General features: G+C 48.5%; 6 protein-coding genes across 6 annotated transcripts; 1 reads left to right on the top strand and 5 right to left on the bottom strand.

The window, feature by feature from the left end:
* Positions 1-360: 360 nt before the first annotated feature.
* On the bottom strand, positions 361-979 carry BDW43DRAFT_297499 (uncharacterized protein; the record flags this gene model as incomplete). The annotated part of the gene is made up of 2 exons (XM_032044396.1): positions 361-745; positions 807-979. The coding sequence occupies 2 exons, from the start codon at positions 977-979 to the stop codon at positions 361-363; spliced, it is 558 nt and encodes a 185-aa protein (XP_031903923.1).
* A 1415-nt stretch (positions 980-2394) lies between these two features.
* BDW43DRAFT_199966 (alpha/beta fold hydrolase) lies at positions 2395-3585 on the bottom strand. The gene has a single exon (XM_032039130.1). The coding sequence runs from the start codon at positions 3428-3430 to the stop codon at positions 2402-2404; it is 1029 nt and encodes a 342-aa protein (XP_031903922.1). The 5' UTR covers positions 3431-3585; the 3' UTR covers positions 2395-2401.
* On the top strand, positions 3586-4216 carry BDW43DRAFT_199965 (uncharacterized protein). The gene has a single exon (XM_032039129.1). The coding sequence runs from the start codon at positions 3741-3743 to the stop codon at positions 4104-4106; it is 366 nt and encodes a 121-aa protein (XP_031903921.1). The 5' UTR covers positions 3586-3740; the 3' UTR covers positions 4107-4216.
* Positions 4217-4635: 419 nt separating this feature from the next.
* On the bottom strand, positions 4636-6571 carry BDW43DRAFT_307373 (heterokaryon incompatibility protein-domain-containing protein; the record flags this gene model as incomplete). Its single annotated transcript, XM_032046233.1, has 3 exons — positions 4636-4949; positions 6059-6502; positions 6565-6571. 3 exons carry the CDS (start codon positions 6569-6571, stop codon positions 4636-4638), a joined length of 765 nt encoding a protein of 254 aa, XP_031903920.1.
* Positions 6572-8965: 2394 nt separating this feature from the next.
* BDW43DRAFT_322539 (concanavalin A-like lectin/glucanase domain-containing protein) lies at positions 8966-9759 on the bottom strand (the record flags this gene model as incomplete). The annotated part of the gene is made up of 2 exons (XM_032049580.1): positions 8966-9362; positions 9413-9759. The coding sequence occupies 2 exons, from the start codon at positions 9757-9759 to the stop codon at positions 8966-8968; spliced, it is 744 nt and encodes a 247-aa protein (XP_031903919.1).
* Positions 9760-11651: 1892 nt separating this feature from the next.
* cwc26 (putative cell cycle control protein (Cwf26)) lies at positions 11652-12928 on the bottom strand. Its single transcript, XM_032040681.1, has one exon. It carries the CDS (start codon positions 12854-12856, stop codon positions 11849-11851), a length of 1008 nt encoding a protein of 335 aa, XP_031903918.1. The 5' UTR covers positions 12857-12928; the 3' UTR covers positions 11652-11848.
* Positions 12929-13433: the final 505 nt, after the last annotated feature.

The following is a 13433-nucleotide window of genomic DNA, read 5'->3' as shown; positions in this document are numbered from 1 at the left end:
TCTACAGATGAACATTAACTGGTCAAGAGGAACTTTTTTTTTTTTTTTTTTTTTTTTCGAATAAATAAATAATATGTTCGTAATGATCATGTATTCACATAAACAGGCATCAGTATGATCAAGGGTATGGATATAAACAATCTAGGAAGAATAAAAATCAGGCAAGAACCGACCATACCGTGTCAACTATACCGATAGTAACAATAGTCTCGTGGAAACAGAAATGACTCCACTGAAAGGATAATGAAACAACCACCGAGAAAGGATAAATTCTAAACAACTCCACAACCGGCGCTAGTAGTGGCAATGAAACACGTCAAGGCAAGGCAAATGCGAACGAAGTTAGAGTATCGAAACAAATCACACCTTTGCGTGATCATGATTAACCAACTCGAAATCATCGTCAGCGAGATAGCCCAGAGCGATCTCACTCTCGCGAGTGATGACCTCATATTCCTTGACGAGCTTCTCGGTCTCCTGTGTCTCAAACCTCTCTACAGCCTTATTGATCGCATCGGATAGGATCGTCTGTCCCGATACTTCGTACGGCTCGATAGAATCGTCTTCCTGGAGGACACCCAAAACGTCCGGTGCGGACGAGGGATCATCGACGTCTTCCGTCGAGGAGGAATCGGACGAGCCGCTGTCAAGGGCCTCGCGGACGTCACGTCGCAGGGTGAGTTTGGCATCGGTGGCGAGTTGGTTGGACTTGGCCTTCCGGTCGAGCTGCAAAAGACGGGTATACCTGTCTTGGGTCAGTCTCCTTCATGAACAGCATGATATGATAAGACCGTATGACAACATACTTCAGCGAGTGAGTCTGAGGTATCACCGGTCGGGCCACCGGGTCAGAGATGGATACATCGCGATGAGGAAAGGATGCTCGGCCACGGTGAGCCCACTTCAACTTGTTCATCTTGTGGTTATAGACTCTCTTGGCCGCAGTACCGTCATGGCGAAGATCGCTGGTGCCAGACATGGTGATTGTGGCGAGATGTAGATGGAAGATAGAGGGTAGGTCTTGAAGGACACGTGATACAATGAGGTTAATATAAACGTAGTCGGATCGGGTCAGCCGGGAGGGTGGAGGGTATGGCGCGTTGACAGATGAGGGAAAGAGCGAGGTGAAAGAGGCTATTAAGAGAAAGAGGAAGAAAGGGGGGAAAGGACCGGAGTAAGATGGCGACCTTGTACGAGGAGGCCTTAGGGGGCCTTGGGTTTGAGTCACCGAGTGTCACCAGGAGTCATCGAACAACCGATAGTCCTTGAATGGTCCGGCAATGTTGCTCATCCAACCCAAAAATAGACTCATTAACACTGGGGGAATGTGGAGCAAAAGCACGTCTTTGACCGATCTTTGTTCCTGAAGAGGAGAAAGATGAAGTAGAAGACGAAGCGGAGAAAGAGGACAAAGCATTCATATCATATCATCTCATATACTATCGTATTCCGCAGCACGAGGACCGAGCGAGGCGATGCAGTCATGCTCCGAGAGGAGATGATAAACGCCCCATCCTATGACGATCAGCCTTCCTTATCGTGACTGCGAGGGGGAATCATATTCCTCATCGGCGTGTACGCCCCCTGACGCCACAGACGAACCATGGTTGTTTCATCCTCTCTGACTTGAATTGGGGGGATGAGTGAAGGCGATCTCCGCATTAGGATTCGCCATCAATGGGATCCCCACTGCCTCAGGCACAGTCCGCGCCCCGTGATCTGATTGGCCATCGCGTCAGCAATGCAGGCCACTTATCAAGAATCTTCCATTTCTATTTCATTAGGTATGTCTATCAAATATGACGTAGGGCAAGGGTAAAAAGAAAGTGTGCAGAGGATAACACTCTTCAGCTTGTTGTAGAATTCTACACATTATTATGGCCTGGAAACCGGACTCCAGGACGTGGCTTGCGTCACCAAACTATTGGGGTTCACGATGCTTATCATGCTCCATCACCTTGCAGATGACTCTCGCTCCATCTGGGCGGCTCATGGAAGGTCACCTGCAGCTTTGCTGACTGGACTATCTAGACCTCGGTCGAAGAGTGACTCAATCCGGCATAATTCTGCCTGAGTCAGCTATGCCCCACTAGTTAACTAACTTAGTTATAGTTATATTACATAAAAGTGTGGCATTAGTCAGCTGCCCCGCACGCTGGTGTCCCATTTGAGTAGAGTGTATGGATCTCAGCGTGAACACCTCTACGATTCCTACTATATTCATAATAGACCTACACTTTAGTTACCCGGCTGTATCTGTCCTTATTAATACCTCAAATAATATTGAAAGTTTCTGTATGGACTTCTACATATGAAAGGCGAACAATGGAGATTAGAAAGAGTAGAGCTTCTGCCAGACTATATACAAAGCAAGCAACCGGTGATTGACTAGACCCCGACTTCATGTCTCTAGTATCCCCTTTACAATCTCCTCAGTATGACCATCAGTAAAGGTGAAATGACTGTACCCCTTCCACTCCGTCAGAGTCGAACCCTCAATCCTCTCCGCCATCCACCTCGCCATCCCAATCGGAGTATGTCGGTCACTATCGCCGTACCACAGACGAACCCCAGGAAAATCAATCTCCCGCAAGTCAAACCCCCACGACCGTGTAAGAATCCTACACTCATGAACATACCCCTGAGACCCCTGCCGAAAGCTCTCCCGCAAAATCTTAGCCGAGTGCTTGAGGATCTTCTCATCGTCAAAGACGGACGAGTCCGTCTTGCTGAAATTCCTCTTCACAGTTTTTGCTAGTAAATTCTCCATAGCCTTCGGATCTGGGTTTTGAGCTGCTGGTACAAGAACCCAATCACTGTAAAGCTGCCCCAGAAGAGTGAACCGTTTCCCTAGATTCCAGAGTATCCGCGAACGGAGAGACATGCCTTGTGTTCCGGCTGCAAGGGGCGCCATCCCGGCGAGTACACCTACGCCTTTGAGGTTTTCCTTGGAGAGTGCCTTTGCGCAGACGAGGGAATATGGTCCCCCGCCCGAGCCACCAAGAACCCGGTATTTGTCCAGACCGAGTTTCTGGGTAAACTCTTTTACATCAGCAGGCCAGTCGAGGAGTGTTCGGTTGGGTTGGAACGTTGACAGTCCCATCCCGGGGCGGTCGATGGCAAAAACTCGGCCATCGTGTCGGAGGCCAAGTTCATGAAAGTCGATCTCATAACGACAAGCTGGCAAGCCGTGGAAGTAGAGAAGCGGCGTTCCCTGTGGGGACCCATATTCAGCAAAACCGAGGGTGCGGCCGTCAGAGAGGGTGAGGGTCTGATCGAGCTGGGCGGGGTCTACTGATGGAGATGTTTGGGATACTGAAGGTACATTTTGGTTCAATTTGGGCGGAGAAGTCGTGGATGCGTTTCTCTTTGCTGATAATGAAATAATACCCTCAGTTGAGCGTAGTAAACGGCGGCAACCGATGGACATGATTGTAGTCTTGTTCGGAGAGTGTCCTTGAGCTAATGGATCAATATGATCTAGCCCGGTGATGGTCCTGTATTTATGTTTAAGCCCAGCAATGAGACACTCCAACTAGATTGTTTTACATTGCTTACTGTGATCGCCGAGGAACACGAGGAATCCTCCACCGCGTCATCTGACCATTACATTACTATAAATATTGAGACTCTGTTTCTTCTTGCCCTATACATGCATTCAATTCTCAGAACATTACCGACTACCGCGAAAAATCATAGAAATCTCTTTTGACCCCTTCCTACTCAAACAAACAATCCCGATGTTTTCAATCCCTACAAGGGCCCTCCTATCACTATATGCAGCTCAGCGCAATGGACTTTCTTCCACCCATCCAATGTCATACCGCATTCCACCTCAAGCGCCTACATTCCCTCTCAGATCCTTCTCGACCCGTTTTCCTCTCGCAAACAAACAGAAAGGGTCGTCAAACTCGGACTCAAACGAACCGCTGGAAATTCCAGCCTTGAACTTCGAAGCGATGGGCTTAAGCAAGAGATCGAGGGCAGCTGTAATTGTGATCCTATGCTGTTTGGGCACTATGGAGACCTGGTTCTGGTGCAAGGCTATCTGGCGTTGGTGGAAGGGCAAGACGGAAGATGTGGAACCAGTTCAAGCAGTAAAGTGATTCAGAGTACTAGAATTGAGACACACCCTTGTTTACGATGTAATTTCTTTCTGTTTTGAATTTGTTATTCGTTGATAGATAATATCATTACTCTGGATGATAGTCATTCGTATTACCCGATTAGGAAATAAAATGGCCAAGAAACTGTGGAGTCAAAAGGCTAAGAGTACATGACGGGGATTTCATTGGCCAGTAATTGGATATACTAACTTGTAAGCCACGGCATCGTCCAATGACTGTCACGCTTACACAGTTGTCACCTCTGACTCCTCAAGCGAGAACCCTAGGTCTCTCATAGTTAGATGAATCGTCAACCAACTGTTTATTTCAGGGTCTATCTCCATCGGTAGTTCTTGGTTCCGCACTCGTTCTCTTGCTCTCAGAACGCTCCGAAACTCGGCCCAGTCCCAGGGGTTAGTTTCAGGTCCAGAATGATGCCACTATTCTGGAAGTGTACCGCGTGGAAAGAAAGGCCAAATGGAGCATAGGACATCTCGAGTGTGCAAAAATATTCGCAGAAGTTGGTCCGTTACCTGTGTCCACCTCTGGATCTCATGGAGTCGCGATCGGAGGTCGCGAAATGTCGGATTGTCTGTGCCGGCTTCGGACTTCTGCGGAAATGAACGGCTGAATCGTTCAATGTCCCATGTGTATGAGAGAAGAATTTCCATCCCGCAATATTGTTCGATCGTGGCGGCTCCTTGATCATGTATTTCAAAGCATCATGGGCTTGGTGACTGAGGTATTGGAGGAATGACCATACAGCGGTTTGGTCCAGGAACATCCATCCTATTTGCTTGTCGAAGTGGTTCCATAATCTTCTCAGATGGGCCTCCATGCCCTCTAGATCTGTTAATGACAATATTGCATAATCGAGGAACCTGGATCAGAGTTGTTTAGGCGCACTATAGCTCTGGATATCGAGCGTTGGGGTAGCTTGAAAGAGAGCGCCAGTCAACGCTGAATCAAGCCTCCTAATGGACCTTCCTTTATCCACAGTGAACCGAGAAACATATACTATTGGCGGGACAGGTCCATGGAGTTATGCGTCCCCTATGGGATTAGCTAATCTCCCTCGCCTGGATCAGCATACCATAGCGAACACACTGCCTGCCATTAATGTATAATGATTCGGGCCCAGAGTGTGATCGCAGGATCACCGGACGGCTCCATCCATTTGGTATAATCATCGAGTCCTTCCCAGGATGGTAAGCCCTGATATCGTCGAGGAGGCCACAATCACACACCGTAGCACCCTTTCGGTATGATGGTAATAGAATACTCTCCTGCCTGAACTAATTTTCCTTCCACGTCGTATACTTTCATACTGCGACATTCCAGTGCACCTGTATGGGCATCAATACGCATTTCGGGATTTATGCTAGTCATACCAGGAAACTCAAACGGGAGGGCGGTTCTAGTTGGTACGTCTGGATGGTCAAGCATCTCTACGAACTAGGCAAGGCGTGTTGGAAGACACAGAGTCTGTCTCCGTGACCAGTATGGTACCTAGGAGGGCATGCCGTGGTTTGTTTTGCCAGAACCTGCCAGAGCAGGAACGTTCATCTTATGGAGCTGTGTGACTAAATATGCAGCGATGCTGATATAAACCTCAAGGCTGAGCGCATAATCCGGGTGAACATTCTCATAGACAAGTCCGAGAATACCGAATACTTTGTCTCGGGGGTCACGGCAGCGATATCGTGAAGCGTCTAGTAGAGCATTGAGCAGCTTGCAATCCACAGATATCATCCGAGACTAACGATTCGCAAGCGCACGCGGGATAGAGAATACAGGCGAGTATTGCATAGAGGGATGCTCTGGTCAGGCGATAGTTTTATCCCCCACGAAGAATTCTATTTGCCTCGCCAAGAGGATCCCTTGATATGTCCAGACGCGGGTAAAGAACGGTCTCTGAAAGAAACAAAGCCAGCTATCACGAGAGTTCTTACTCACCAAGTCCACAATTTGACCCCAAGCAGCTTCCTTCAATGTCTGGAGAACCAGATCACTGTCTGCTGACGGCCTTCCTATACACGCAGGTACTAATTCTGCGCTCATGTAAATCTCACGCATGAGACTCACTTGCTGGTTTTTATCGCGGATAGTTTGGTGATCAATGCAGATGTAATCTCCCCAAACTAGCCGGACTGAGTTGGGTCTCTGGATACAGCATAGGGCAGCTTGGAAATAGGATGGTGCATGCAGAACGTCCCAGAAGGGCCCGAGGAAGATGGTATTGGAAAACGTATCAGTAGCAGATGAGTACGATAACGCGTCATATTCTGGAACGCGAGAATGTCGCAGATCAATAATCCGAAGGTTGAGATGGATTGGATTATTCTTATCAACAGGTGTCAGCTCTGCGAGACGGATCTTGCCCTCGTAAAGCACCTCTGGGAGTGCAGGTGTATCATGGGAGGGATTTTCCGGACTTAGTCGTGCCGCCCTTTCTTACGAGGCATTGTACACTCTTCACACTCTGGACATTCTTCGCACTGTTCACACTCCTCTAGCAGTTTAGATTGGCATACGGAACTGATGGGGGCCAACGCAGGGTCTGGGCCTGGGCTGCGCTGGTTTTGGCTGCCGGTCCGGTGGGTCAGGGTGTAGAGTATAAGCTTGATTCTCTAGGAGTGCAAGCCCGGAAAAGTTCTTACAACACGGAATATTATCCACCAGAATGATTTCCGGCTGTCGACAGCCTTTTACGTGCCAGCAACCTCTTCGTCCAGTCTCTAATACTACGGAACATTCGCCCAAGTGCTTGGTTGCACGTTAACCTAAATGATGACCATTTCCGCCGAATGATCTTTTTGTATCGATCCCATGTTGTGTTGGCATATAGGACCAAGGAAGCCTTCCTCCAAGGCAACCGTGCTTAAAGCCACCACCATCGTGAGCACCTTAAGGAAGGTAGATCGATGGAAATAACCGCTTCCAGCATCCCGTGGTGGTGATTCTTGACCATCAATTTCATGAATGAAATTCAAGAATATCTTGCTGGAGTCCCCGGTGAAAATGGCCCATACCGCTAGAGACGCGGCAATGTCAGATACAGGCCCGCCATGCCATGCAAGTTCAAGCGGAGTCGTTAAAAAGAATGTTGACCTCGCCCTTCACTGAGATCCATGACCATGACGGCAGCACGCCATTATCTCTTGGTATCCTTGGACGATACATTGTCTCCCAGCTCGCGGAGTTGGAGAACAAAGAGCTCCCCCGAAGCCACTGGAGCAGCCGGTTATGAACCAGGTTTGTTTTTGGGGCGCCGTGTTGTAAATAGTTTGATTGGAAGGTATTACTGGTGGTCCTCTATAATGCTGGGTCAGAGAAGGCCAACATCCAAGATATGGTCTGCAGTCGCCGATTATTGGGGGTACTGAAGTAAGAAAATAGTAAATCAGCGGAATAATCTGAAAGATTCCTCAGTTCCAAAATGTAGCACTCAAAACACATTCGGTCCTCTTTATGTACTTGTCATGCTAGTTACGTTGGGACCAAATCCATCGCCGTGACCCGCTGGCGCATAGTGCCTCCTGTTTGGTTGTCTCGTCTGTCAGCCATGCACAGTAGTTAGGGTTCTCTAGGTAAGTACATACCTATAGTAGGGACAATAATAGGCCCTTTTATTAAAGTAATACCGTAATTCTAGAAAGAACGAACGACCAACAATAAGCAGGATAGCATGGCCAATCCGCGACCAATTTCTTTGCAGATCCTCCAACCGTCACCATCGGAAGTCGGACCCTGGCAACGTAGTGATAAAGCTCCTCGTGAACTGTAGGTAATAGGACAACTGCAACAATGAAGAGTGGAACATAAAAGCCACATGCCAATATGCAAAGAATGCATTGAAAGAGCCTCTCAACCTGGGACACTCTTAGTCTACACCCAGTCGCTTCGTCTACGCACAGCATTCCCATTGTCGCGGTCGCCATTGCTCCACGAACCCAGATACCGGCTCCAAGGCGACAAGGGTAATACTGTAGCACTCTTCCTTGGCAAATGGACAGATCGACAAAATATTGACAGTACCTACAAACAAAACACTAGCGTTTGGGTGGATGTTCTCGCACTATCTTTGCGAGTCAAACTCCCCTACTTCGATGGCTATAACGAGAAGACTGATGTAGCCACTATATACTGGCGAGATTCGGAAGGAGAATTCTTCTGACCACGTTAAGTTATTCTCCATCGACGCATCCCGATGAGAGGACTGTACGATAATGCTTTATCTTATGGTCTTGAAGTCGGACAATGGCATTAGCCGACGTGTGGGTCTTGCAGAAGCATACCTGAAGGTTTGGATCACAGCACAGCCCCAGTTTGAGACCGTTGTTCTTGCATAGAAACTTTTTCTTCTCCTTTATTTTCTCTTGCTTCTCTCTTCCTTTCTTTTTTTTCCGGCTCTATGTATACTAAATTCTAAAATGCCTGACGTTGTAATCATCTTTTAACAAAGGCCTGTTCCGTTTACCATGCGATAAGATCATCATATTACTACAAGGGATCTATAATGTCCATTGCCTCCCTGATACCCCGCTGTTTAGATAGAATATTCGCACATACTACTACGCAATCTTGAATAGCCCTTCCTTGTTGGCCCTCCATGGCGGAACCACATTGGGATAATCCTATGTATGACGGGAACAAAAACAGCGCCAGAGGGGGCCCCTTTAATAAAACAAAATTAGAATTGCAAATGAGTACTCAGTACACAAAAGGCCTGCGGCAGGGACTGACAAGAAACAGAAGAAAAGGCTTATTTGGACAGCAATGGTAAGTTTGACACCCTTCTAGAGGGTGTTCCTTCACTTATATGTCGCAAAAGTCCGGGTGGTCACATAAGAGGCGACCTAGAACGTGATAGTGTAAGAGGCAGTAGTGAAGACAGCGTTCTGTCCAGTGAATGGCTCAGTGCCGGCGCCAATACTCAGATAGTACTGGTCGGCGGGGAAGCCCTGCTTCTCAGTAAGGTATGTGAAGAACTCGGCCAGGTTACCCGAGTAATCCTGGATCGCCTTAGGAGCAACGAAGCTGAATACAGTGGTTGCGGCGTTGGTTCCTTTGTACAGCTTCCAGGACTTACCACCCACGGTGGGAGTGTCAATCGGCGAGCCGGTGGTAGAGATGGGGCCGGCACCACCAATGGCGGCAGTCCAGATCATGATCTCGTAGGTAGCATCACCACCGGCAGTGGGGGAGGTGAAGATATCGTACGACACGTCGCCAACAAGGTTGTCTCCCTTGTAGCTGTTAAAGTTGTTAGTATGTACTTGTAAGTGTGTGAGATGACTATTTACCTCCACTTCCAGGTAGTCTGGATGTTGCTCAGCTCGGATACCTTTTTCTTATCGGGTTGAGCTTCGACGTTCGGGTAGCTCTTAACTTGGCCATCCCCACCAGACCAGCTCCAGGAAGTATGCCAGGCAACTCCGCTATTGCTGCTGTTGACGGAAGAGTCTAGCCCAACACACTGGTTGCCAGAGCCACTGTCCTTGCCCCACATATTGTTGTAGAGCTTGAAGTTGCCAACATGAATCATATCGTACTGGCCACAGTTCTCTGCCCGTTTGTGGTGATGAGATGGGGTCCAAGCAGCAGAGGCTGCGGCAACACAGAGAGCGAAAACAGCGGAAGAGGTCTTCATAATGCTAGGCTTTGAAGGATGAAGTAGAAGAAAGTAAGACTCTTGGTGATTGAAGTGTTGATGAGTTGGGTGCTTGTTGATGGCATAAAGCAACGGGCGAACACTCCAATCTTATACCTAAGGACTATGGTAGATGCTACTCTACAGTGAACGTGCCATTCTGATCATCACGATGTTCCCCTATTCTCATCTTCATCTCGGAACATGGTTATGGTGGAAAAGATGTGCTTCGCCAGCCTCCGAGCATTCTCCGACAACTGTATACGCGTACCCAACAGTTGCAGATTTGCTTTATTCCCATTGAATGAACAAATTGAACGGATAAATGAAGGGGGCGGAAGTCGATCAGAATTACCTTGGACGTCTCATTTGATGATGATCGTCGGTTCTAAACGGCGGGTTCACAAACCTTAGATTGGATGGATATAGATCGATTTGGCCTACTTACATTATGTCTATGTTCTTTGAAAGCCTGCCCTACTGGTCAAGTATCCTTTCTATAAATCTAAAGGCTGTAAATATACATTTGAAAGGTGTATCATGAAGATAGTCCCTACCATGTCACACCCCACAAGATAGCTGCGGAAACGTGGGCGTATGCACAGCACATTCATAGCTCTACACAAGCTTTTACGAAACGAATAACATCCTTGTCCCCTCCACTGCCATGCGTAAAGGATTCAGCCTGTTATTATTCGTCTCTTTAACCTAATTCCGTTAAAAAATTCCTATTGGTCTCCCACATGGCCCGCTGAGAGAGTTTAAGTCTGCAAGGTCATATAGTCTTAGGGTTAAGTGTCTAGCAATATATTAGACTTCTCCCGTTCGTTTCAACCTACTGAAAGCGGCAATAAGACGTGCCAATCTACAATCCTTTCCCACGGCTTCTTACACACGGGACTTCTAGTAACGAACTAGCGTACAGAAGTGCTGTAGGCATAACAGTCATCAGCCTCGCTGGTGATCGGCGAGTCTTCTGGTATACTGGCAGCAGAAACCAAAGGCCATGTCTAGTCAACAAGGGATATATGTGCAGAGGCAACTGCTACTCTACTTCACTATCCTCCCATATAACTTATCACTACTAACTCACCTTGTCGACCACACCATTTTGGTTGTATTTTGTCTATCAACGTAGAAATCCGGGATCTTCCGCGGAGTAGGTAGTGGACAGACCTCATCTCCAAGGCCCCGTTCTTTTCTCCTTCGAGACATATGGTTTGGCCTTCGTGTTAGCGGCGCTAGTAGGGTGGTTCTGATTCAAGGATATGAGGGGGATCCCTGTGAGTCAAGCGTAGGTGAACTGTGCTGGGCGCCATCGCTCTCTATTGACTGTTTGGGAGAGAGCCGATACTGCTAGGGATGAGATAGAGTTGGAAAGCAGCTTTGGACTTGCTGGCTGGGATCTCGGATGTTTCCAAGCGACTAGGTGTTGAGCTCTTTCCTCCTGAATGAGTTCGATATTTCGAGCTCGGGTCAAGAGGGCCTGACTCAACAATCTGTGCTTTGCTGGTAGGCTAGGAGAGAAAACTCGTAGCTGTTCGCTTGCGCTTCCCCAAACTTGATAATGGGGTAGAGAAAGAGTTATTTGGGCCGGTGGAGAAAGCATTAAATTTAGCGCAGAGCAGAACAACCCCCTTTGGAGTGGAAAGTCCGATAAATTGAATCTGGTGTATCATGTCGCTGGGCCAAAGAACGTGCCCTCAACATAAACCCAATCAACGTTATAGATCTTAAATCTCAAGAAGCTTTAGCTATGAAGGAATAAGCACAGACCGTAGATCTTTCTATGCACTACTTGCCAAACCAAAATGCTTACCTGACAGTGAAAGTTTAGTGTAACCATTAGGAAGTGGAAGCTCAGCTGATATATATGTCATTTACTGAGAAGTTCAGTATCAACCACGCTATAGGATAGAGGGCTGGTATATATCGAGTGAAATCTGCAACCGGATACAAGTGAGGCGTGTAGCGTACAGAAAGATCATGGTTTGAGTCATTGTATGCCAGTAATGTACCAAAATTATAATGTCGCATATCTCTCCAGTGTCCAGCACTAGGAAAAGCCTTAACAAACAGCCCTATCATTTTATTCATCCATCTGCCACTGGTAATCCAACGCCTCCAACCTCCCCTTCCTATTCCTCGCCGCAAACCATTCCTTCTCGAACCCATTACTGCGGTCCACTCCATCCCACCGATGACCCGGTCTAATGCCATATCGATTCGGCTGAAACGCCCCCTTGTATAACGGCTTCCCGGTTGCGCTCTTCCCCGGACCCTTCTTCGTCAAAAACTGCGCCGCCGGATCATTCCACCGCTGCTGCGCCTTCAACTCCTCATTCATATCCTCATCCTCAACCGTCCGAGCCACAGGCATCGCCCGCGCTTCCTGAATCTGCTGTCGCCGCTCCTCCCGCTCCTTCCTCTGCACATCACCCATAAGCGCCTCCTTAGCCTGCTGCTCTTTCTCAATCCTCTCCTGCTCCGCCCTCCGCGCCTCCGCCCGCTTCATGGCCACATTGATAATCCGCCCCGACGCATCACGATAAATCGTCTCCTGCGCCTTCTCCCCCTCAGCCCCACCCTTATACAGCGCGGCCTCAACCTTCTTCCGCCTCTCCTGCGCAGCAACCATAGCAGCCGTCTGCGCCGCAGTCTGCAAGCCGGCCCTCGCCCCGGACTCCATCCTCATCCCATCATCGTTACCCTCATTGTTACCATCGTCCTCAACAAGAGCCGGCGCATCATCCTCCGCCCCCTCATCCCGCCGCGCCGCATTCTCAGCAGCAGCCGACGCAATAATCGCATCCGCAGCATCCTGCTCATTCCCTCCGCCAATAGTCTTCCAATTCGACTTCTTCGTCCGTCGAAACTCCGCGCTCCGCGCGTTCACAACCGATGGACCGTCTTCATCGTCATGGATTCCCATCCCCGAGCTCTTGATATCGGGTGGGTCGTCATCGGCGATAATCAGGCCTGCGGCGGCTGTATCGACTTCTTTGGTCTTCTTGCGCTTCTTTTTGGGGCGCTCGGTGGGGGGGTCGGCTGTCAGGTAGTTTTTGGCGAGGTAGTCGGCTAGAGAGGAGGAGGGCATTGTATTGTATTGTGGTATTTCTATAGGGTTTGTTGGTGGTTGGGTAGTCAAGTGTAGTGAAGTGTAGTGAAGCGTATTGATTGGTGTGTTGATTATTGGGGAGGGAGCTTGCATAAAAGCTGGCGGTTTGGTTGCCGTTATCTGATAACCGGGGGTTGGTTTTTCCGGGATGTTAGTGGTGTGGAAGGCGGTCTGAGCTTCTGTTAGGGGTGTCTAGGAACTTCGGGGTGGGAATGGGGGTTCCGGAAGTGGATATTGGACCCTCTTTTATCTTTGCCAAATTGGGGTTTTTTGTTTGAGGTTTATAATTTGTATTTGAGTTATTCTGGGCATAGAGTCTAGCTAGCAAAGAGAAGTTTTGGACATTGATGAGCATGGTATGCTGACCCTCAAATGATTCAGTATCCAGTGAGCCGTCTTTGAGAAAACATTCAAAAGCTCTGCCGCATACTATCGGATTGACAGGGGCTGTCTACTCTATCTACTACAAGTCATTGGTGCGACAAGGTAGTCAATGGTGATATTACTTCCCTTAACGGCCAATAGCCCCCGGCGCCCCCCCCCCCCCCCCCCCCCC

This window comes from Aspergillus alliaceus, assembly GCF_009176365.1.
Source record: "Aspergillus alliaceus strain CBS 536.65 unplaced genomic scaffold BDW43scaffold_6, whole genome shotgun sequence".
NCBI lineage: Eukaryota > Fungi > Ascomycota > Eurotiomycetes > Eurotiales > Aspergillaceae > Aspergillus > Aspergillus alliaceus.
This window is presented reverse-complemented; position numbering and strand designations above follow the sequence as displayed.

Bases quoted from the DNA above. Each gene is read 5' to 3' on its own strand.
- BDW43DRAFT_199966 (XM_032039130.1), bottom strand. From the start codon at position 3,430: ATGTCCATCGGTTGCCGCCGTTTACTACGCTCAACTGAGGGTATTATT.
- BDW43DRAFT_199965 (XM_032039129.1), top strand. From the start codon at position 3,741: ATGTTTTCAATCCCTACAAGGGCCCTCCTATCACTATATGCAGCTCAG.
- cwc26 (XM_032040681.1), bottom strand. From the start codon at position 12,856: ATGCCCTCCTCCTCTCTAGCCGACTACCTCGCCAAAAACTACCTGACA.